We start from the raw sequence: 25,066 nt of genomic DNA on the forward strand, positions 1-25,066 counted from the left end.
GTAAATTTGAACTCTTCTGCTGCACACACACTGAGAAGTAACAGAGACAGATGCACATGAGTAAAATCCTGGAACCATTGGAAACAGTCAGAAACATCACAAAATTCGGTGAGTTTGTGATCTCACCCTGGCACTTTACCTGCATGTCAGACTAACAATGTGAATTTGAAAAAAGATGAGAGGTACTGGAAATTATTTGGGAGCAAATTATCTCACACTATTTCTGAATTGCCATATTTCAACAGATAAGGTCTCCTGATGTAACTTATGCGACATAAATGCTTAAAAGCCCCTGATAAAGTTGCACAACCATATTTATTTACTCTGTTTTTTCCTTCATGTTTTTTAAATTTAAGGAAATAAATTATCAAAAAGATGGTAAAAAGGGCTTAATATCAGTGATAGACAAAGTAGCCACACCAGAGAGACCGTATGACCCATTTGTAGCATCGATAAAACCTGAATGCCTGTCACCTGATAGCATAAATGTCTTCAAAGAATGGTGATTACTTTATTCTGCCTCTCCTGTAGATAAGAGAGTCTTTTATTAAGATTTTTTTTGTGGTTAATATTGGTTTACTGTTGCAGGGAATGAAAGGTTCTTTCATTTCCATTTTACCAGTCATATGACATAGGTGATACCATGTTTTGTGGTGCCTGTTACAGACATTGTACTGTGGCAGTCATGAGATGTATATGCAGGCATTTACAAAATTCCTCAATATCACACCATGAAACCAGGTGGTCTTAGTTGATGGATGGACAACTGCAAGGTATTTTACCTAGTAATGACCTAGTACACTAAAATACAGCTAATCCTATTGGGAAATGTATTCTGGCCCTGATTTGCACCATCCCACATGTGGAGCTGTCAGATCAGTCTTACTGGAAGTTGCAGCAGACATCTGTGGAAACTGGCAAGCCACTACAAATAGAAATCCAAGTTATCCAACTTTTAATATGTTCTTACACAAAGGCACACCTGGAATTTGCACAACCCTGAACTGATTGCTAGAGGGACCTGTAGTTATAAGGGCAGAATAAATAAAAAAAGGATCTGCAGAAAAATGAAATTCCTCAATGAGTCAAAGTGTCACCACTTTCTTATCCTTCACACAGATAAAAAAATTAATCTTATTATCACATATAAACAAGGAATCACTTAATTAAGATTAGCAAAGATCTTCTAGAATCACTACTTCTATTAAGAAGAATTATTTTATGTGACATAAAATCTACAAGGATATTTAATTTCTACCATAAAGAAAAAACTTTCTACCTCAGAAAGAACTTACACTTACCCTGAATTCCAAAATGCAAAAATTTAAAAGCTGCAATTATACTGTCCTGAAATCTATGGATAAAACAAATGGAATCAGGATTTCCCTACACTGAATTCTATCTTTGCTTTTCCAAAGAAGCATTGTGCAAAAGTTCAAAAGTTCTAGAAAAGTTATCATTGAAGAAATAGCAACCTATTATTTTCCCATATGTGCTGAACTCTTTTCATGACTGAAAAAAATCATTCTTTCAACAAAATCTCAGTGACTTCAGAAAGGTAGGTGTCTTATTCCATCAATCCAGCACTGCAATACTTACTTTAAAGGGCTGGAGCATTAGAGAAATATCAGCCTTCTATCGTCAGAGTTTGAAAACACCCATGCAAGCCCAAATGAAAACAAAGGAAATTTCCACTGCCTTTTGCTGTATTTGATCAGGGTCCTTCTGGTTAGACACAAGAGTTTACCATTCACATAAGCACATAATCATTGCTTTTCAAGTGGTTTTACTTATTTGTTTGTGTGATAGTTTTCTTGCAACTATTCAGCTATTTAACCTGTTGCACTTAAATGAATCATTTCCAAACGCTTGATGAAATTTTGCACCAAGTGCAGTATGAAAGGAAAACCATAGCAGAAGGCTGAAATTATTTGGACAAAAAAAATAAGGAATGATTTGCTGTAAGAGAACAGTCAACTCTGAAATCATGGCAGCAAGACATCAGTTAAACTTGCATCTCGTTACTAAAAGAGATCAAGTAAGATGCGTGGTTTTGAGACAAGGTTACACACCTGGATAAAGGAAGACTGCCTTTATTGAGAAACAGGGAGTTGGAGACAATTTTTAATCAAGATCTGACACCTACCTAAAAGCTCCATTACTCAGTAAGTTTAAAAATATGGATTCAATTGATAGAGGTATGATTCTTTGGCTCTATAATGCAGAAGGTTAGATTTAACTGTCATACTGATGTTCTTTAGACTTAAAAGTAAGAGGCCAATTTTAGCTGAAAATACTTAACAGAGAGAAAGATAAGCCAGCATAGACATTGTGGGAAAGCCACATGCTCTTCCTTGAGGATTTAGCCTTTACTCAAGATCACCACTGTAACAAAACCAGCACCTTTATTTTTAATAAGGCATCACACTGAAACAAGGGAGGAAAATCTTCCTGTATCATTTTCTACAACGGAGCACCTACTATGCAGCAGTTCAAAGGTGCTATATAATCTAATATTGATGAAACCAACAGCCCTATTTTTCATGTTTTACATGCCTTTCAGAATGGTGAACTCCTCTCCCCCCCAGATACTCCCCCCAACATATTAGGAAAGAGAGAAATTACCTGCAACCAGAGTCTATCACCTGAGTCTGTTCCACCATTGGCAGTGCACTGAAAAGTAGCAAATTGTCCTGCGTTGACTTCTACACTCTGCAGACGCAAGAAATGGGGAGTTTTGGCTGTTGGAAGAAGATGAAGTATTGAAGTTATGCAACATGAAAATACTGGTTATGAATAATACACTGAGCAAATTAAGCAGCCCTGCTTTACAAGGTTCAAATAAATAGATTTTAGGCTGGTTTATTTATATAACTTGGAAAAAGCAGCAAAGAAGGGTGCTATTTAATTGTTCCTCCTGTGTCAATTACCTTAAATTACCTCAGCATCCCTCTTGCAATAACACTCTATTAATAAGGAGCATATTGAAAACTAATAATGTTTTGAACAAAAAGCTATTAGATACTTACACTATCAACTAGAGAAAACACAAGCTGAGTGATGTTGTCAGGGAAACCGGTTTTTCTTTATAACCAGGTGCATTGTCTGTATAGGAGATGCTTTAGCATGTTTGTTGTGTGTGTAGTACATCAAACAGCTAAAACACTAACACAACACTTCTCATCAACCACAGCTCTATTCTTTAAATACAATTTTTTTTTTTACCAACACTGAAGAAAAAGATACAAACACAATACAATCTCCCTACCAATTTTTTTTTTTTTCAGTGAAACGTAAATCAATACAGCTACAAGTAACCTAACATATGAAAAAGATATTAAAAACTGAACTCTGTCCACTGAAGGAAGAAAAATAGCATATGTATTTTTGGTTTACTGAAAGAGTGAACCACGTGACACAGAAAAACAGAGAAATTTGATACAGAAACTTATCCTTGAAAAGACAGTATTATCCAATCATTCAAATCCTACTGCAAAGCAAGGAGAGTTTTTGCACTGTCTATACTAGCAGATAAGCCAGGCTCTGAGCATTGCTTTGAGGCAGGGAGATGTTAGTACGAGCAATAAACTTAATATCTTAGTAACCAGACATATAGATTTTTTTTCTTTTTAAACACTTCCCAATCAGGACAGATAGACCTTAGGCGAAAGTCATCCTCTTCTTTGCCTATTGAATTCTGACTGGCCAATAACATTCTTCAATTATGTCCCCATTTCTCAATCCTTTTCTTTTCACATCAGTTTTTACCCCACATGTTTATTTTTCTCAGTCTTCCTAGACTCTGGAAAATTAGCTTTCTAGATTACCAGGCATGGCCTAAGTGGAGAGTGGCATTAGGTTTCAAAACCAGACATACTCATGCATGAGAAAATCCCAACCACCACAAGCCATCCCTTTCAGTTCTACATGCTTACAACTTGCCTTCTGCTTAGTCTTTGTCTGTAAACCAAGACAACTGCAAAGCAAATATTCTTCTCATTTAATTTTTTGCTTAGAGAGTTAATAATTCCAAAAGTATTTTTTTCTGGCAAAATACAGAAAGAATAGCAAGCAGTAGAAGCCTTGAAAAATTTTAGAAACACAACAGTTTTATCCCAATTTTCACACTTTTTCTTGTAGACCATGTAGCTAGTTTGATGTCTTAATTTCTAACATTTTCATTACTTCATCAAAGAACTTTTCATTAAAGCTTTCAGCAATGTCACGTTGGAACTTTACATGCTATGGGATATAGCTTTGTCTCTACATTAACAAGAGCTACTTGCAGGTTTTGAGAATTGATTGATAGAAATGCACAGACCAAACCTCTGAAAATACGCATAGCAAAAATTATTAAGATGATAAAATTCTGCTTTAGACTTATCCTACCTGAACCAAAGCTATAAATTCAAAATGCAGAAGCACAAATACTGCCTAACAACATGAGAGCCTGCTGTGTTTATCAGAACTAAGTGATTCAAAAATAACAGCTGCTGATTCTGCATAACTGTCTCTGTATTTGAAGAAATGTCTGTGTACTAGTTTCCACTAACACTAAAACCATTTTTATGATGTGCTCTCGTACTAACCAAAAAACACTTCTCATTTTAAATCATAGCTCTTACAAGCCCCGAAGAATACACACCAGTACAACACAGCATAAGAGGAAGGTGAACAATTACACAGGAGATAGAATCTTCTTCTTCATTCAGTCATTTGGTTGATAAGATTACAGCCTATGATTTTGTTATATGATCTCAATACACCTTATTTAACTACTAGAGAGTATATGAAGTACTTGTTTTCTTAAGTCTGTTTGGTTTTATCTGGATTACTGTATTAAAGCTTTAATCTACAAGGTTTTGTTTTGACATTAATTTTAAAAGAACTTAGGATAGTTTATTACATATCCTTAATAATGGGATAAGGAAACATATCTGAAACATAAGCAAGTAAAAACAATGCAGAAATCAAGCCATAAACCCAAAGTATATTGCCCAGGGAAGTACCACAAGTAATCTGGTTTAGCAAAGCCTCAGCCCTCAGACAGCTGAGTTTTCTTCTTTCTAAGCCTTGGAAAAAATAGTGATATATACTCAGCTCCTGTGTTGTTCATCTGCTCTCACTAATGCCTCAGCTTGCGGCTCCACTGAATTTTTGACAGTAATAGAAAAATAAAAATCATCAACAAATCTTGATGATTTTTGTTCTGAAGGAGTCATTAGATGGCCCAGTTAGGCTCTGGGGCTTAAAGAAAGCATTGTACACAAGGTGCATATTAGAGATATCTTTAAAGCCATTAAGGACCAAGTGCTCAAATGTTAGCAACACTTTGCACATGCTTAGCCTATATTTATAGCAGTGACATTCTTTTCTGACATTTTCCATATCTTTTGTTCCACTTTTATTGATGCACATTCATTTTGGAGGGTTAACTTCAAAATAGCAGATAGGTACTTACAACATGGATGTCCTAAAACTTTCACTTCATCAATAGCCACATATCCTGGGTGACCTGAAGTGACCACTTCAAAAACAACCTGAGAAGCAAAAAGAATTTCAGTTACTAGGTACTCTATAAGACAGGGAATATAAAAACACTCTGGTGTGGAAAAGTACAACAGCTTTTTTTAACTTATTGAGAACATCTTGAAAACTATATATATGTATATATATATAAGCCTTAAAATGTGTAGCTTTATCATTAAAATGAACTAGAACATAAATCCTATTTTTTCCTATTTATATTATATTTGGAGATTTACAAGTGTGATCACATATAGCTCACAATGAGAAATAATCAAGCCTCCCCAGTATTTGGTCTCACAAACTAGTTGCCTAACAATAATTTTATTTTTAATTCTTTGTCTTCCAGAACAAACTCCTGCTTTTATTTTTCAAATGACAGCTCTCCAGAATACAGAGATTTGCACAATATCAGACACAAACATACCTATTTTTGTGAATGTATTTTCCATGCTCTTAATCTTCCACCAAATGTATTGAATTAAGTAAAGTAGATTCATTTGTCATGGTTTGTTTAATGGCTATAAATAGGTCACAAAATAAATAGACCATTCTTGTAGTTTAAATTAAGTACACTCAGAAGTAAACCTCTCCAAAATTTGGCAGCCTTAGCTTTGAATATCCCAAGAACATTTATGTGGAACAGAAAAAAATATGCCAGGTATATTTCCAAAGCAACACTGAAGAAGTTCAAGCTCAGATTGAGGTTCCATTTTTTTTAATTATCTTCTTTTCTTAATGCTTCCCATTTGCTTGGGAAGTTAACTCTTAATTGTCTCTTCTAAGTAATCTCAGAAGTACACTGAGGAAGACAAAGTTTAGAAACTGTTTTTCACACGTATGCTGCACTTGACTTTGAAACAGATGCAAAGGACACAACGTACCATATCCTTTACTGCAATTATGTCAGAAGAAAGAGAATGATACGGAATGCAGACATGTCACAAGGGTAACATACAGCCCTGTAATACTATATCACAGTTTCCTGCTGCTGAATAAACACTGGCAGAGACCTGATTTTAAAACCTTGAGGTCAGTAAATTCTTCACCACTTCACCACTACCTGGTCCATGATCCCGTAACTGCAAAGCAGAGGCATTTTTTCCAGGTTCTTTGCTTTTAGGTATGCTGAATTCCAGAAAAGCCTGTGAGGAACTGGCACATACACAGCTCCAAAGCAGCCAACCAAACCAGCAGCTAAACATATTACTGCCAGATAATAGGGATTTATGGGTTTTTTTTAAATGCCTTTCCCAAAGAATTACCTCACTTCAAGCAAAACCAAATAGGTGAGTTCCAGAAAAGAAAACATCCATAATATCTCAGTAGAAGATCTCAAAATAATTTCTGCAATTCATATCTGGGGAGTTTAGCTATAGGTTCTCAGAGACGTTTTAAGTACTTCATTACTGCAATAGGACTCACAAACAAAAAAATCTTTTTGATTCTAAACACAGCACATTCCCCCAGTTCACAGGCAGAAATTACAACACTGAAAAAACTGAATCGTACCCACTTATCACGACCAACTAATACTCAATTTAGGATATCTAAAATATCCTGCTGAAACTCTAGCCAATGTAACAGAAATGTCATTACATTGACAAATAAGACAGGCAATGTATCAAGAAACTGCCAGCTGTACGTAATATTAAATTACAATTATTGTCATTAAAGAGGGCATGTTCCAAAGAAAAGTAACACAAATTGAAATACTATCAGTTTAATCATGCTTCCACTAAAACTAACAGCCAAACTGATAATAGCTTTAATGATCACAAGTTTTGATCTCTTCTGATATAAAATATGCAATTTTTAGTAAATAGAAAAGATACTACATCCAGTAGTGACGTGTAATCATCAGGGTGACATTGCTGATGTGCCTTTGACTTCAGATATAAAGGAACATGAGACCTACCCCAAGTATAGTAATATAATTTCCACGCTGTGAAATACTATTAACTGCTATATCTAAATCCAGTTTTTTGTTTTATTTAAATTAATAAATTAAGATTATGGATTAAAATATCTGCCTAACTAAGCATTTTCCGTTTTTAAACTAAAAAAATCGTTTGATTTTACACATGACACATTTCTGAAAGTCCTACTAAGAGTGGTACATGTCACTGCAAGAGGGTGCTCAGGAACAGACCTAGCTCATTTATTCATTGACAAGCTTATATTAGGGCTGTCAAGACTACTTACAAACCTGGATCAGTTTTGCTAGTAATGCCAGTAAGAAATGAAACCTACAAACTTATTTCAATCCTTTTCTTTCCCCCATCACTTCACATCTGACAAGATGCTTGTCGTGTAACACTTTACATTTTTACTCCCACCTCCAAGCTCTGCCTTTCCTCACGCAGCTGCTGCAACACCTGCAGGCAGCATAAAAGACCCCAGCCAAAACATGGACAACACCCCAGCAGCATCAGGCCTGGCAAGCCCTTAGATTTTTCTTCTATTATTTCGCCAACTTATCAGGCAGGAAACAAGCGGTTAAAACACTGAATTCACTGCCTCAGGAAAAACTCTGCTGAACATTGGCCTGAGAGCTGTTTTACACCATCCCCCCCGTTGCAGGCTCTGCCAAACAGGAACCATGGAAGCAGCTTAGCCCCTCACTGTCCCCGGTCCTCCCTGCTTCAGTGAAGAGTAAAATTAGCTTCTCATTCCTGCCACTTCCCCTTTTCTACGTACAAACAAAGAAAGGGGGTCTGCTCACCAACATAAACGCTTACTGCTGAAAATGTGCGACTCGAGATAACTTCTCTGTTCCAAGGAACAATAGAAATGAACACGTTTTGTTGCCACACAACCTCACTCTGTAAATTCCTGCCTTTGTTGTGGTGAAATCACAATGCTTTTAGTCAAAAGGTAGATTGTACCCAATATAAACACTCTCTACTTCACACAACTTAAAAATATCTCTTGGCAAAGCCAAGAAAGACAAAGGAGTACTAAGAAAGCCACTTGAGGCCCACGATCCTTCCCCCTGCACCCCAGCCTGTGGGCAGTGAGGTGCCACGCACTGGGACTGCACTCACTGCCCTGTCCTTCCTGCCTGCCATGCTTCAATACACAGAGGGACTTTCTTTGACTGCATTTTACACCTATTTTCCAAATTTATTATTTAGGCATTGGGAACAGACTCTCACCAGAAAACCGGCCATGACTTGTACCCCTGTGGGTTGAGTTCTTCTTCCCCTTGACTCCTCCTAACACCATCCCATTTACCACCTGTGCACAACCCTAGCAATGGCTACTTCATCGAGGCTGTGTCAAGGCAGGTTCCTGATCTGATCCTTCCCAGGCCCCACAGAGACCTGTCACAGCTTACTGAGTTGGCCTACAATGGCTGGGAATGATTTTGATGTCATTTCCCTCCCCACCTACAGGACTTATCATTTGGCACACACAGGTGTGCTCAATTACGTTAAGCAACATTTCCGTGGGTGCTGGCAGCTGGGCACTCCAAGCAAACCTCTTATGGGTGAACAGCACTGAAAAATGAGCTCCTGGCATTAAGATGTATTAAGCCTTATTCTTGTCTTCTTGTTTTAAAAGCAGTTGTTGTCCTAACCTTTCTCTACCATAAGGCCCAGAAGCTTTTTTGGGTTATGGAGAAGGGAAAGGCTAAAATAAGGGAGCTTTGTGCATATGACAAAAAGCAAACACCTGCTTACTCTTGGCCATCTTTAGACTGCTGAAGTTTTTTTAATTTACGTATGCGGTCTGCCTTGATGTATCCTTCTCAAAATAACTATTCCCAAATCACCCAGCTCAATGAAGAAAAGCTATTTAAGATGCCTGACACAGGGCTGTGATTCAAAATGCAATATACATTTCAAAGTTCCTTTTGAGTTCAAAGCACAGTTCAGGAAACCTCTGCGTGCAGTTGAATGCAGCACACACAGCACACAACAATGTGAGCCTGACCTTTACTGCACACGAAGCTTAATTCTCAGTCCTAGCTGATGACTTCAGTACCTTGTACGAGCCAAACTCCGAGCAATGCATGTACAAAGTAGGCTATGAAACAAACCAAAGTTTAAATCCAGATTTGAAAAAAGGCAGGTTGGATCTACTGCCTTCTTATTCCCTAAACTCCTAATTTACAGGGGAAAGTGTCAGAATGGTAAAGGGTAAACCTCATCTCAGTGTGAAGTGATACCATGTAACTCCTTTGTGTCCTTACTACTGCCAGGCTCTTAGCCCATTTTCTCATTCCAGCTTCATAGGAGTTTACGTTTAAAGAAGGTGCAGTGGCATAAAGAATACTCCACTGGAAGCTATTTTTTAATCCTTCCAATTCCATTTCTGTCTTTTAAAAATGCAGTGTTTGTTGTTTTATTTAATCAAGATTTGTTTCAGCTCACTGCCACCACGCCTGACTCCCAGCAAAATACAAAGCAAATAATTCAAAATATAAAAACTGAGAGGGGGACAGCATGTAACTTGCAATGGGGCTGTGTCAATTTGCTTGCTTGCAGCGTTTGGAGCTGGAAACAAGGCACTCACCAGACCTAAACCAGTAGTGGTATTTTGCACAGTGTAAAGTTCCAGGACAGCAATGCCTCAAAAACATAAACATATATTTAAAATACTACTAATTGGTTTGAGAATTATTAACTAAACCAGGGAAAAAGAAAAAAAATTCCTTTCTTTCTCCCCCAGCACACAACAACCCTGAAATGAAGAGATTTTCCTGCTGCTAAAAGATCGAAATGAGGAAAAAATCAAAACATTTATGAAAATAGAAAACCCTAAAAATCCTCTTACCTCCTCAGTAGAGGCACAGCCTTTCCAGGACTTACTTTTATCTCAAATGATCAATTTTACAGCTTCTCAACCTTCTGAGACTGCTCCCCAAGAATCTAAAACAAACTCACCACTACCCATGGAAATCTACGTAGCATTTAATCCTCTTTTTCTGTGTACATTCTAATTCTACTCAAGTAAGGAGGAGGGTGAAGGTCTCAGTAATTATGCGAAGCCTTGTATTGTTTGCAGGCTGTCTCTAATGGAATGATAAATTCCTTGATGCTCTTAAGATGCACCAACTAGACAATAGCTCAGTAAAATTTCTCCTGTGACCAACGATAAAAAGAGGAAGCCAATGCTCCCCCAGGGGAGCACTCCTAAAGGGATTTTTTTAATACAGAAATAAGACTGGCTCCTGAAGAAATATTCTAGCTACTTCAGAACTAATAGCTTAGAGACCAGGAGGCACAGGAGAAAAGAACAAGCTGTGCTGATTATCTTTGACCCTCAGAAGGTGCTTGGCAGCTGGAACCTGTGTCACTGCAACTACACTGTAATCAGTAACTGGACTGCAATGTAGACATAACCTAAAGTCAAAGGCAGATGTTAAGCAGTAGCACTTGGAAGAACATAAATTATAGAATTAAATATATCCTTAATCACCAGAATACTTGACAATTTATGTTTAAATAAGCAGTAATTAAACTACAATTAGTGTTGTTACATGCTCACATGTTGTTATCATTGTGATTTATATAAATACTACAGCTTTCATATGGGGTGAAACCTACACAAATAATTACCTTGTGAAAAGAAAAGCATACACTATAAGAAATTAATTACTTTGCTCAGAGACTGTACTTCTAAGGAGTCAGTTCTAAATGGAAAATCAACATGAAAGATATTAACAAGCTTGGATAACTAATGCTACAATAATAAAATACTGTTAATTATTAAATCTTTTGAATGCTTTGCATATATGTGTTACTAATATGTGGCTTAAACAAATAAATCTTTATGAGTTGGATAAAAATCCACTCCACAGTACACAATCAAATTTTTAGTCAGCTGCCATTAGTGGGATTTTTTATGCCTACATTTTCATGAATCAGCAGCAAAACAAACCAATACCACTATGTTAAGCATTAATAATTGTATAAATATCGTAACTCTGAAATTTTATCACATCATTTCTCTTCATATTTCTGTAGTACATTTTGCTCTCATTTGCAGCTAGACACCTTGTAGGCATCCTGCTAATGGCAGAAATTCGAAGGCATTCACAGTCATGCAGATGACTACTGGATATGTGATTTAAAACACAAAGAAAATCATAGAATTGTTTTGGTTGGAAAAGACCTCTAAGATCATCAAGTCCAATTATTAATCCAGAACCACCAAGTCCACCACTAGCCCATGTCCCTAAAGCACCACATCTACATTTCTTTAAAATACCTCCAGATACAGTGACTCAATCCTGAGATTACACTGCTTTGTCTCTTCATCTACTAATGCTAAGTCTTTTCCTCAGGATTAATCATAGGGAAAATACTAACCTTCATATGTAGTGTAACGAGGCAACCAGGTGCCACTAATTGCCAGGGAGTGAGCATGAGCTTGTGTCAAGCCCACCTGTGCCCAATTAGGGTGGGCCCCCACTGCGCCTGAGCAGGACCAGGGGGCCAATAAAAGGTGAGGCCTGAGACACAGGCTCAGCTCAGTCCTGAGCACGCTTTGCAGAGAGGTCAGTCGCTCTTGGAGCACTATATTACCTTCATTGCACCACTAGTGCTCATCGCCCACAAGGTGAGGCTCTGAGGAGTCTCGAACCCGGAGCCTACAGCATTGCAGTACTGGGTCTTAGCCAGCTGCGCCACCAGAGCCTCGCCTTGTGGGTCCTGCTCAGGCACAGTGGGGGCCCACCCTAATTGGGCACAGCCCTAATTGGGCTTGACACAAGCTCATGCTCACTCCCGGGCAATTAGTGGCACCTGGTTGCTTCGTTACACTACATTCATATATGAAAAGTTAAAAAGGGCCTTGTCATTCCTTAAAAATCTTCTTAGCACACTTTTCTTCATTTTGTTCAATCAAATCAGGCAGCCTCAGAAAATCCCTGGGACAAAGTTTTGTACGTTGTGGAGGTTACATGAGAAACATGAAATTGTCCCACATAAGGTCACAGTTTAGAATCAAATGAAGAGCAGCTTAGGAAAAAAACCTGGTGCTAAACTCTTGTTAGATGGGTCCTTTGCTTTCCCAGACCATACATACAGTCATCTGAGCTCTCATCTAGCTTGGACACATTCTCACAAGATCCACCTATATACCCTCCACATCATTCCTTCACTTCTCCCAGATGCTTTTTGCTGCCTTCCTGTCTGTCCCCAGGTTTGACCATAAGCTGTGAAAATGGAGACAGAGCTTCCTCAAGAATAAATAAGCTTATGTACTGTGAAACTACTCTGTTTTACACTGATTCCTTACCCTGCCACAGATATTACTATACTGTAAGAGGTTTTGGCACATCAGCTAAATATCAATACCTAACCAGGTCTTTACAGCAAATGCAAAGAAAATTATTTACTACACTCCTCAGAGAAAGACAGATTACATAAAAATGTCTTTATTTCCAGAGGCAAAAAGAACACATGGAATACACTACAGACTGTCTCACATCTCTACTATATTATAAGCTGATGCATGGTAATTTACAAAACTGCAGTACCCCATTCAAACATTTAAGCATTCACCTATGAGTAAGGGTGAACAGTCCAGATGGCAGGCCTTGAGGAGAAAATGGACCAGAAAGGTTATTTTTCTATTCCTATGGCTACATATCCATTATTACGCAGACATCAGTTAGATGTATCATATTGGTAGAAAAGTGACAGAGATTACTACTAATAATAACATTTAAAACTATCAGAGATTGCCTGAATTTAATGTATTTAGCTTAAATTTACTAGTCAGTCAGGGCTGCTCCTATGAAAATCACCCTACATTAGCATTTTAGTTCGGAGAGAGTGAGGCTTTGAATCACAATCCTCATCTAATAACTGCTGGTACACACAGAAGTTCTGCTGCATAAAATCCAGACTCCTTTGAGAAGAAGAGAAATTAGAAACTCCTCTATTAATTCACTCCAAACCCAGATGGAGACATTACAGTCCAAACTTAGACATTGGAATGGGCTGCCCAGGGAAGTAGTGGATTCTCCATCCCTAGGGATATTTAAAAAGAGACTGGATGTGGCACTCAGTGCCATGGTCTGGTAACTGCAGCGGTAGTGGATCAAGGGTTGGACTTGATGATCTCTGAGGTCCCTTCCAACCCAGCCAATTCTATGATTCTATGAGAGACACAGACACACATTCATGCAGCACCTGCAAAGTGTGCACGCACCATATAGCACTTCAGAATGACCCAGCATGCTCAAAATCCTTCCAGTAGATCCCATGTTACAAACTGCCCACTTTGTAGGGCCACAGTCTTGCAGTAAGGTCATACAATCACAGAATATCTTGAGTTCAAGATATCTTCAGATGATCATGTAAGGAACCATGATCATCAAGTCCAACACTGATTCTTGCAGGACTACTTAAAACAAAACCATATGATGAAGTGTGTTGCCCAAATACTCCTTGAACTCTGACAGACAAAGTGCACACTGGCCTTTCACTCTCTGAAACATAAAGGTATAGCTAAACCAAGTTTGGACTCTGTGATAAGGATACATACAGTCTCATGCCCCAGGGAGGCAGATAGTACACAGCTTCTCCCACAACACTGAGATGAACATCAACTCTGCTAATATGCCTGCCCTTCTGGATAAAGTGCCAGTACTTCTTCATTGAGTGTGTGGCAAATTATGGGAGATCCACATCATAAGTCCTCCCAATGAAGTTTGTTGAGATGTCCATAAACTTGCCTTGAATCCTCTCCAGGAAGCCCCTATGATGCAGTTGTAGGCATTCCTTGGGCAGAGCACTAGATAAAAGTGTGGACCCCGTCAATAGGCACTATGTAACATATGAACACACTATCAGAGACAAGAGCAAATGATGAGTCTGCTCTTTTGGGTCTGCAAGTATTGCATCTCTTGCTAGGTATCCCACTATCCAGGGACAAGATGGTCCTGTCACTCCAAATTCATCTTTTGGACCAGGACTTTCTGTCAATTGAGAGTGAAGCAATCACAGAGAAAATGAGTCCAGAAAGTTCTTCAACTTGTTTTTTCATCAGAGGGAAAAGGGTTCAAAACGAACAGCCTCAGTCTGCTTGGGACAGCCTCGCAGCTGATGCAGTCACAGGAAGAAGTCCACTGTAACACAGTTGAGTACATTGCAGTGGACACTGACAAACTCATACCAAGAATTTGATGGAGAACCAAACACCTGGTCACCGAACCATAGAATTGTTTTGGTCAGAAAAGACCTTTAAGATTATCAAGTCCAACCATTATCCTAGCACTGTCAAGTCCACCACTAACCATGTCCTTAAACAGCACATCTACACCCTTTTAAACACCTCCAGGGATGATGACTCCATTTCCCTAGAAGCCTGTGCCTGACAATCCTTTCAGTGAAGAATTGTCTTCTAATACCCAATCTAAACATTCCCTTGCACAACTTGAAGCTATTTCTTCTTGTTCTGTTGCTTGTTACTAGGGAGAAAAAGCCAACACTCTCTTTACTATAACCTCCTTTCAGATAATTGTAGGGAACAATAAGGTCTCCCACAACTCCTTTTCTTCAGAATAAACAACCCCAATTGCCTCAGATGCTCCTCATAAAACTTGTATTCTAGACCCTTCACCAGCTTCATTGCCCTTCTTTGGACATGCTCCAGTAACTCAATGTCCTTCTTGTAGTGAGGAACCCAAAACTGGATTAAAACAGTATTAGAGATGAGGCCTCACCCTAAAAAGTACATGCAGGAACAGGTAAGAGGCTCTATCATGTGTGATACAGGTACTCAAGGCACTGATGTAGGACTTAGGATGCTGTCATCCCTTGGGACAACACTATGGAATGACAACATAGTACTTCCTAGAGAGGTCTACAGCCAAAAAACCCCATCTTTGGGACAACTTTTCTTCAGAAATCTTCAAACCACAAGTAAGGCGACAATGTTCAGCACAGGGGACCAAATAAAATCCAAAACAAACCTTCCAAACAGCAAGTGATGTTAAGAAGACCCCCTGGCCTACTGGTCTGCTCTTATTACAGCAAATTACTTGACTGTGGAGACACAGACTGTATTTTCATGGGAAGAAGGAGAAAAAACTGTGGAACTACTGTACAGTGGTATATAACTGTATAATCCATAAACTTTCCTACAGAAAAGCAACACCCTAAGGAACTGTCAAGTGAAATTCTCCCTTAATCTTTAGGATGCAATCCAAAGCCCAGTCCTACAATAGCTACTGTTGTATTTATGATTACTATTCCACAGAACAAATGGATATTGCATTTGAACTGAAGACTCAAACTGAGGATTCAAAGGATTCCTCTCATTCTAAAGCAACAAGTACAACTGACCTAAACCAAACTTGAAGACTTTACTGCTATAAAAAGCATTGGCATTCAATTCCAGCATCCCTAATCAACTGAAAGAATGAGCCAATTTATTATAGAGAAACAGAGGAAATTGACTTAAAACAATAGCAAAATTCTAAATTGTTGTAATACAATTATTTCTCCCACATTCAAAGCCTGTATGTGTGTGTATACATTTTATATGGTTCTGTAATTATATGTAAACATATAAACACAGCCATATGCAGGTAAAAACAAACATTTAGCATCATTCACTAAAGTATAAACAAGATAACGATCAACAAAACATACTGAAAGATATTTTGTTTTAAATTCAAAATTATGAGTAAGAACCACGTGATTATTAGGAGAAACAGAATTTAATAAAAAGTAAAACATACCTGATAAAAATTGGGCCAGAATATGCTAATTGCCAGTTCTGCTCTGTTCCAAGTTGCAGTGAGAGATGTGTTCCAGACAGGGTTACCAACAGGACCATCATTAACTTTCACATATACATTCAAAGTGCCAGGGCTAGATCCACTCTTGCTTGAAACATAATAGTGAAAATCAATACAATGTGTATCATTTTCTTTCAGATGAGGCATCAGGAGGTGAGCTTTCTGTCCTGCATATCTCCCAGATGTATTCACCAACATGAAAGAACCTGCAAAACAAAGTCATTGGTTCAATTTCTTCTTTATTTTATTCTCAGCTCCCTAATATGGAGATCTATAATTAAAGCATCAATAAAAAGATAATAATTTCCCTCTGCTTCCATTAATATAACAGTAATCTGTATTTGTTAGACATTTAAACTCAAGTTACTTCTGAGAATCTTAAAATTCTCTTCCAAAAACGGTATCTTTTTTACAGTTCCTGAAAGAGACAAAAAAGAAAATCTGATGTGATCTGCACTGAGCTGCATTTACACATGCAGGCACAGAATCAATTGTAGGTCCCAACTACCTGAGCATCTCTATATACAGTGTATAATGTGTTTGCATGGCAAGGTTTTGGCAGATGTGGGACTATAGTGGCTCCTGTGAGAAGCTGTCAAAAGCTTCCCCTATGTCTAATGGGGATGATGCATTTAAGAACTGGAAAAAACCTACATGTAGTTCCAGTCACAGAGAGGAGGGAGAACATGAGAGAAACAGCTCTACAGACACCAAGGTCAATGAAGAAGGAGGGGGAGGAAGTGTTCCAGGCACTGGAGCAGAAATCTCTCTGCAGCCCCTGGTGAAAACCATGGTGATGGAAGCTGTCCCCCCTGGCAGAGGGTGTCATGGGGGCTGTCCCCCATGGCATGGAGGTCCATGGTGGAGCAGACGATGAAGGAACCCACGCCAGGGCAGGTGGATACCCAAAGGAGGCTGTGATCCCACTGGAAGATCACGCTGGAGCAGGCTCCTGGTGGGATCCGTGACCCCCATGAGGGACCTAGCTTGGAGCAGTTCCTGAAGAACTGTAGCCATCTCATGTTGGGAAGTTCATGGAGGCCTGTCTGCTTTAGGAGGCACCCAAGCTGGATCAGGGGAAGGATGTGAGGAGTCCTCACCCTGAGGAGGAAGGAAGAGCAGAAACAACTGTGTGACAAACTAACAACAGCCCTCATTCCCCATCCCCCTAAACCCACCCCTGGTGGGGAGGAGGGAGAGAAACTGGGAGTAAAGTTGAGCCTGGGAAGAAGGGAGGGGCAGGGGGAAGGTGTTTAAGATGTTTTTGTTTCTCAACACACTAATCTGATTTCATTGGTGACAAATTAAATTAATTTCTCAAAGACAAGTCTTTATTCCCCATTATTTCCCTGACTTTACGTCTTTCATGATATTGTCTCTCCCTGTCCAGTTGAGGAGGGGGAGGGATAGAGTGTCTTGGTGGCCATGTGGCATCCAGCCAGGGTTAACCTATCACAAGAGTTGCAACTAAACTGGGAGGAATTATATGTGTTCAGATGCTGGGATGCAGTATGTGATTTAGGTGGAGCCTAACAAGGAACACTAAGAGTGTTCCTCAAGCTAATCACCAGCTACACTTTTGACTAATTAAGTGTGACAATTCTTTCCTGGTGTCAAGAGCTGAGAAAAGGAGGAACTAATGATAATATCCAGCAAATTGCTAAGCTGTAAAAGAGAAAAAAAGAAGCTGGGGGGGTAGGGTGGAGGCGTGATTTTTACACTTTAGTCCCAACTTAAACAACAAGAAATGTAAAGGTATTGTTAAAAAAAAAAATACATTCAAACACTCTCACAAGAACAGCTAGACAATTTATGCTCTATTTTTCAGTGCCTATTAATGTGTTTCATTGAAGTGTGACTTCAAAATAATCATGTTACAGAACAGATGTGCGACTAAAGAATTTGAATAGCACTGTAGACACAACATTAGAAAAATCCAACATGATTTTCAAGACATTCATATTTCTGGGCTGAAGGAACCCAAAGGAAGCAATTCTATCAATACATACACTATGATATCATAGAAGTAAATAACATTAAACACAATATCTACTTGGGAAAGAAAGTATATCAGTAAAATACATGAGGTCATTTAAACCCTGCATTTAAAAAGTGAAGATATGGAGACTTTTATAGCTGCATGCTAACAGTGCACAGCTAAGTGCTCTTAAAATAATGCAGGCACACACACTTCTCAAATACTTAGTGGAAAATAATTTGTGTGAGGTTTTTTTCTATGTTTATGGGTGATGATACCTTGAAATTTCAATGACATGCAGCCTCCTGTGTGATTTCTTGAAATGGAATGGCAGTGTTAAGAGAGCCTTGGTCCAGACTGAACCTTTATCCTAAATAACTTAAACAATTCAGTAAGAGAGCTCTTTTACTTTAAATTGTTTTGCAAGCATAACTTCTCATGAATTTTCATTCTAGACATAATAACTGAGTCTGTGAAGTTGACAAAAATGGAAATTAATTGTAATACAAAGGAATTGAATGTTCTACTTCCTAAAAGGCATTACTCTGTATTAAATTTACAGCCTGCTTGTTGCTATAGCATACTGGGACAAATCCATACTCATTAGTAATGTAAGTATTATTCACTGAACGTGTTTTCCATACTCTCCTAGAGAAAAATCTTGATTTTTAATTTAGCAGAAAGAAAGAAGGCAAGACTCATATGCTTTTGCATTCAAGGACTGGTTTCTACAAGTTTCTGATTACATTGTACTCAAATCTACAGTACTTACATCTGCAGCATTTTATTTCTTCCTGTGTATTGGTAATCTAGACTGTAGGAAACCCATAACCAGGAGGAAAAAGTATGGACACACACTATTCTAGATGCAGTAGCCAAGAGGTAGCAACCTTTCTCCTAACACACTGGAGCAAACACAAGGAGAAATATTCTTTATTGCTATTTCTTGCAAATGCTCACCCTGTTTCTACCTGTTATAAGAGTACATCATTTTCATACAGAATGCCCTACATGCTTTTAACTTGTAATACAAACATCTTCAAATACTCCAGTAGTGAAAGAATGAAATCTACTTATGTGAAGACATAGTAAGGAGAGAAAAATCCTGCTTTTATCTTACATAGAGGAGATTAAACTAGCTAGTAGTCTTCAGTCTTTGCAGTACTTTCTTTAGTATTACAGTTTCTAAGCTGTTCTTGGTCTTGGGCTGATTAAGTATAAGATTCCTCTGTGATAGATATTTTGATTCAGTTGCTCAGTGATTAACTGGGATGCTGAATAGTGAAGAATGATTAGACATCCAGCTAGAAGAGGACTTAGTCCTGCTAAATTACTTAAAACCTATTTCCCCATCTTTCTAAGACAATAAAAAACATATTTGGTAACAAAACCAAAGCAAGTAAGTTTTGAATTCAGCCACATGGTTCTTTGCTTAAAACAGGCAGACGTGAAAGAAATAAATGTTCTTTCCATCAGTTAGGGCATGCATTGTTATTCAATTATTTAAATTTAAAATGTAAGGCCCTCAAAATAGTTATAATTTGCTAAGTTATCAAAACAGTCCTTAAATAATTCATGAGTTCACTAAAAATTAACTGACAATTTTTTGAAATTGAGAACACCATGGAGAAATGTTCATCTTTTCTCAGGCACCTTAAAATTTCAAACCAGGATCTTCCTGATAACCCAACCAATTTATTATCTGTGCTGCTAAGAATCCTACAGTCCTTGTTAGAACATTTTTAAGAACTAGGATATTTTAAGAACTCTTTCACTTACAGCATCCTGATTAATGTAGTATGTACTGCACAACTGAACCATGTGAAAAAATATCACTGGCTTAAGAAAAGGGATACAGTAAGCCTGTTTTGAAAATAAGCCTGTAACTCCTTTGCTTAAAGTGAAAAAGTGCAGAGGAATGTCACTGTAAACAGGATAAATCCCAGTTCATTTTTCGTAAGAAAAGGGAATCTCTGAAGAGAACTAAATTAAGCAGCAGAACATAAATTAGATGTGCTGTTTTAGTTCTTCTGCTAGCTTTAGTTTTTCTGGTGAGCTCTTCTTAGCTCATAAGGAAACGAGTAGGATACAAATACATACTTTTAACTGTTTGACTAAACTTGTTTGAACCTCAGGAAATGAGAAAAGCTGACATGACAGGTAAACTTCATTACACAGGTCTTCTGCCACAAGTTGATTCAACACTTGTGGAGATCTCACCAACACTTTCAGAAGCTGAAGTTCCAGCACACCCAAAGAAACACCTTCACTCATAAAACTTTTAACCGAGTTGAAAACCAAAAGGACATTCAGCCATATAGTGTGACATTCTAAATGCAGAGTTAATTAAGTGACATGGAATAGCTTGTTGTATCACATATAGTAACTTCTATCCTACCCTAAATATACCCTCTAGACTGTGTTTGAGGAAAGCCTTCCTGAAGCAGGCAGGCACCTAGATGATGGATCCAGGAAGACCTGTCTGTAAGAGCCCGGTTTCAGAAGTGAACAGATTCTTCCACCAAGCATGGGCCACAACTTGTGTGCATGAGAACAAAACCCTGAGCTGCCTGTCCATTAAGCTATCTAAAATCAGCCCATTTAACCCAGAGCCATTTCATGCTCACCAATGAAAAAAAACCTGAATATACATACATCTCCAACATTACTCAACTTTGAAATAGCATGCTTTGCTCAAGGTACAAGAATGTGCTCTGTCTGCCTAGAACAGCTAGCACTGCTTTTTTGAAGATAAATGCTTGGGGTCTTTCCTTTCAGTGGGCCAGATGAATCTGGACACAAGAAGTCTGAGGTATACACAACCACCAGCATGCGGGTAAATCCAAAGCTCAGATTTAAGCATCAACATTCTGGGGGGTTGACTAAAGTTGGGCAAAATGAAAACACTGATAATAAATTTCACCAAGGCACCCAGTCGATGCCTTAAGCCTTTATTAGCCCTTGTCATTAAAAGACTGACATCTCATAAAGAATTCAGTATTTTGTTTGATGGTATCTGTTTTTCCAGGCATGTGAATTCTGATAAAGATCAGCTCAGCTTTTACATCCAGTTTTAACTGCTCACAAGAAAAAAACCTAGTATGTATTAAAATGAAAAGGCATAATCATTAGACAGAAAAAATTAAATTTTACTTCAAATCATAAAGTATAACAAAAAGAAAAAAGTTAACTGAATGCATTAAAATCTTTGATAATTTTTTTTTTCAAAGCTAGTCAACTTCAGTGATCTCATGTAGAAATTTTCTCTTTCAACTACTGTCATTTCTTAAACTGACTGCTGAAATACTATGCTAGATGGTTATATAAACCTATAGCATGGGGATAAAACTAATAAACACTTTGATCAAAAAATGAAAATTAAAAAGAAAACCAATAAACAATTTAGTACTCATTCACAAGAGGCAGCAAGTGCATATACTACTATGAACATATTCCTTTTCTAAGTGACTGATTTCCCTACATGTAATCTCATGTTTAAACACACAGGTGTTGACAATGCCTCAGTCAAAAAGTTGAAACGGGATTCACCTGGGTTCAGTGCTTAGGTCTATATTTAGGCTCCATGTGCAATTTAATAGTTCAAAAGTACACTCTGAAATAAAACTGAATAAAATCTAAAGTGCTCAGCATCCATTACATTCAGCTTCCTTCATCCACAGATTTGTTAAATCATCCATATTCCATCATTTTACCCAGAGGGCTTAAATAAATAAATTGGTTGATTTGCTACTATTGCTTCTGTTAACAACTCCTCTTTCCAAAATGTTTCAACAATAATTCAGCAAATATTCAGTTCATTAAAATATTAATTCTAAGAGCATGGAATAGTTGGAAAAGAAAATTTAGATCAGAGTTTTTTCAGAGTAAATGGGCAATCGAGCAGCCTGGTAATCCTAATTAGCATCAATAGAAATTTTATGTAAAGTAAGCATAGAGGAAAATGAAAGTTTGTAAAGAAAAATGCCCAAAAGATAAGAGTGGATAGAGTGTATGGAGAAAAAAAGTGTTTTAAAAAAATTAATGTCAACTCAAAAAGGAATATACTGTGCTACAAAAGAGATGGAAATGGCACAGGAGATATTTTCCAGTCACTCCTGCAAGTTTTTACCACATGGCATCACCTTGTTCAGAGACACTTATACTTGGAATGTCAAATGCAATGAAATTGAATGCAGCATCACTTTTTGTGCAAGAAGAAAATGTAACTAGTGAGCAAATAAAGTTACTTAGCTGATTTTTCAGTGGTCTTACACAGGGTTGAAGACAAATTATTACTTTTCCTTCCAGACTCTGAAAACAGACATGACCTGGTCAGGTTATAATGGCAATCCTGTTGCAGTTTCATTGATAAAATAGTAAGTTTAAATGTACTGGTGTTTAACTTATTTAGGCATCAGTATTGGTTGATTTGGATTCTCAGTAGTTGAAAAATGTGCTAAATGAAGCTAAGTGAAAGTCTGATTTTAAGAACAGGTATTCTTTGTATTAGCTTTTAACCACATCCTTCAGGTGCAGAAATGTCTCTTTGTAAGGCTAAAAGGTATCAAAAACACCTTTCATCAAAAATGCTACCATTAGGTAGACACAAAGAGTTACTTTTCACTAGCAAAAGAACATTTTCTACTCACCAGACAACCACACTGACCTTTTACCAGTAAAATAGCACTGACTGTGACTACCGTAAGTATCCAAAGCTAAGTATGTGACTGTCCAAGATACTGGAACTGCTGTAGACATGTAGATGAAGGCAAAGACAACATATGCACCCATTTGTTTATTATATTTTATAAATGTTTGTATGGGCCATCTTGGAAGTACTGCAGAAATCAGAAGATCTGAGTGCAGTAACAGGCATTCTTGGCCTTCAGTTCCCAAAGATAGTTTTTGAGGTTAGATAGATAGAGGTTTTGTCTTCAATATTTTTTCCTGCTATTTACTAGTTTACTAATTTTACAGATAACTGAAAGCATCTTTTCAAGTTATATTTGAACACTACGGAGCTGCTGGAATTTGAGAAGCCTCTCAAAGCTTGACTAGCACAACCTAAAGAAGTCAGAACTTCTTCATTAGGTTGTGCAAAGGAGTCTTCTGCTCAGATGTGTGACTTCCAGATGCTGGGCAGTAAATCAACTGCACACAAACACCAGTGCTGCTTGTACCCCTGAATTGGCATCATGAGGTGTGTCAAAATAACATCAGTTGAGAGTCTTCAGCACCTCAACAAACATCCATCAGTTCTGTTCATTAACCTACAAAACAATCTTGTCCTAGGTGAATGTAAAGACTTCTTTTGAGCAACATTTACTCATTAAACTTCATGTGATAATTTTTGTCGTTATTTAGTACCAATCCTAAAAATAAACATGAGTAATCTCAACTTTTAAGTAATCTTCAAAATTTTCAACTACTAAAACTCTTGAAAAAAACTATTAAATTATTCTGTTGTAAATTCTGTACATTGTTTGAAGAGATTGATCCACCTCTACTCTTTGCTTAAGCAGAACAACTAACAAGCTTTGCAATTCTTTCAGCAAATCAAATTCTTCATATTATTCCTCATCTCATATGCACAGACACATCTTCCATTATTTGACAGAAATTGTTTTGATCAAACACAAACAAGAAATCACAGATTTTGGAATCATGTATTTCTGCTGTCCCTTTTCCCATAGCCAATAACATTTAGAAGAACTGCTTTCTGATGAATGCTGTTTGCTTTTTCAATCCTTTTCAATATTTCAAGAATTTCAGACGTTAATGAATGTCACTATTTCTCCTCTAAACTTTCTTCTATTTCCTTCATGACTCCTACAATTTCAAGCACTGTGGTGACATTCTGAATGCTGTTTCTCATATAACTAATATAAATTCCTTGCTAGAAGTAATGTATAGAACAAACACACATACAAAATTCACAAGCCATCAGAGAAAACAACTGCATGTGAACAAATTATGAGAGATATGCCTAGTGTTTCAGATTCAACTTTTGAACTAACCATTGCATTTTAGAAAAAACCAGAAAGAAAACTAAGAAAATTATCCAGATGTTGGGAGTACACCAGATGTCAATTAAAGAAAACAAAAATATCCTCTGGTGAAAAGCTGACTTGAAAATAAAAAAACCTGAATAAGTGAAGAATAGTAAATGAAGTGAGAGAGGATGGGATGGAACGTTTTGGAGAAAACAAATGTGAAGATTTGTGACTCCAGGACAGGCAATCCCAGACCAAGTGGACTTTTAAAACACAAAGCTATCCAGCTGCACCTCCCTGGGACTGAAAAAGACAAATTCAGCTTAACTCTATTCTAGAGTAGGGAGCAGGTATATACTTGAAGTTATTGGTTACATTTAATTGAAATTGGAAGACTTATGGATCTTTTTAAAATGTTCTTCATGCAAAGAAACATGAGAAGGCATTGGACTCACTTCTGCTCTCTAACTTGAAGAAGGACAACCTTTAATAGAAGAGATTAAGCATTTCTGAGATGAACATATGAAGTGTTCACCCACATGAGATTCCACAGTGCACATCCTCCATATATTCTCAAATCAGTGTGGTGCCAGAATACAAAGTTCATTCTTTGAATATACACATCCAAACTGGGGGAAACTAAATATTATAAAGTATTTCCTCCATCTTCCACTGTTGATAAAGTTCATAGTTTATGCAAAACAAACAAACAAACAAAAAAACCCCAAAAAACTGAAAAGCCAACAGTATTGCCCTCCAGCTGGATGGTTGGTATGCAGGAAATGTTAAGTCTCTGTATTATGA

At 37.6% G+C, this 25,066-nt stretch overlaps 1 protein-coding gene across 6 annotated transcripts in view; it reads right to left on the minus strand.

Moving 5' to 3' along the window:
• PTPRM (protein tyrosine phosphatase receptor type M) overlaps positions 1 to 25,066 on the minus strand; it is a 466,786-nt gene that overhangs the window by 294,575 nt on the left and 147,145 nt on the right. For all 6 annotated transcript variants that reach the window (XM_030444842.1, XM_030444847.1, XM_030444845.1 and 3 more), the window contains exons 3-5: positions 16,232 to 16,497; positions 5,462 to 5,540; positions 2,626 to 2,741 (exon numbers count right to left, since the gene is read on the minus strand). In XM_030444842.1, coding sequence (XP_030300702.1) covers positions 2,626 to 2,741; positions 5,462 to 5,540; positions 16,232 to 16,497 — 461 coding nt within the window. The remainder of the gene's footprint in view (positions 1 to 2,625; positions 2,742 to 5,461; positions 5,541 to 16,231; positions 16,498 to 25,066) is intronic.

The sequence above is a fragment of the Calypte anna genome, chromosome 2, assembly GCF_003957555.1.
Source record: "Calypte anna isolate BGI_N300 chromosome 2, bCalAnn1_v1.p, whole genome shotgun sequence".
NCBI classification, from domain to species: domain Eukaryota; kingdom Metazoa; phylum Chordata; class Aves; order Apodiformes; family Trochilidae; genus Calypte; species Calypte anna.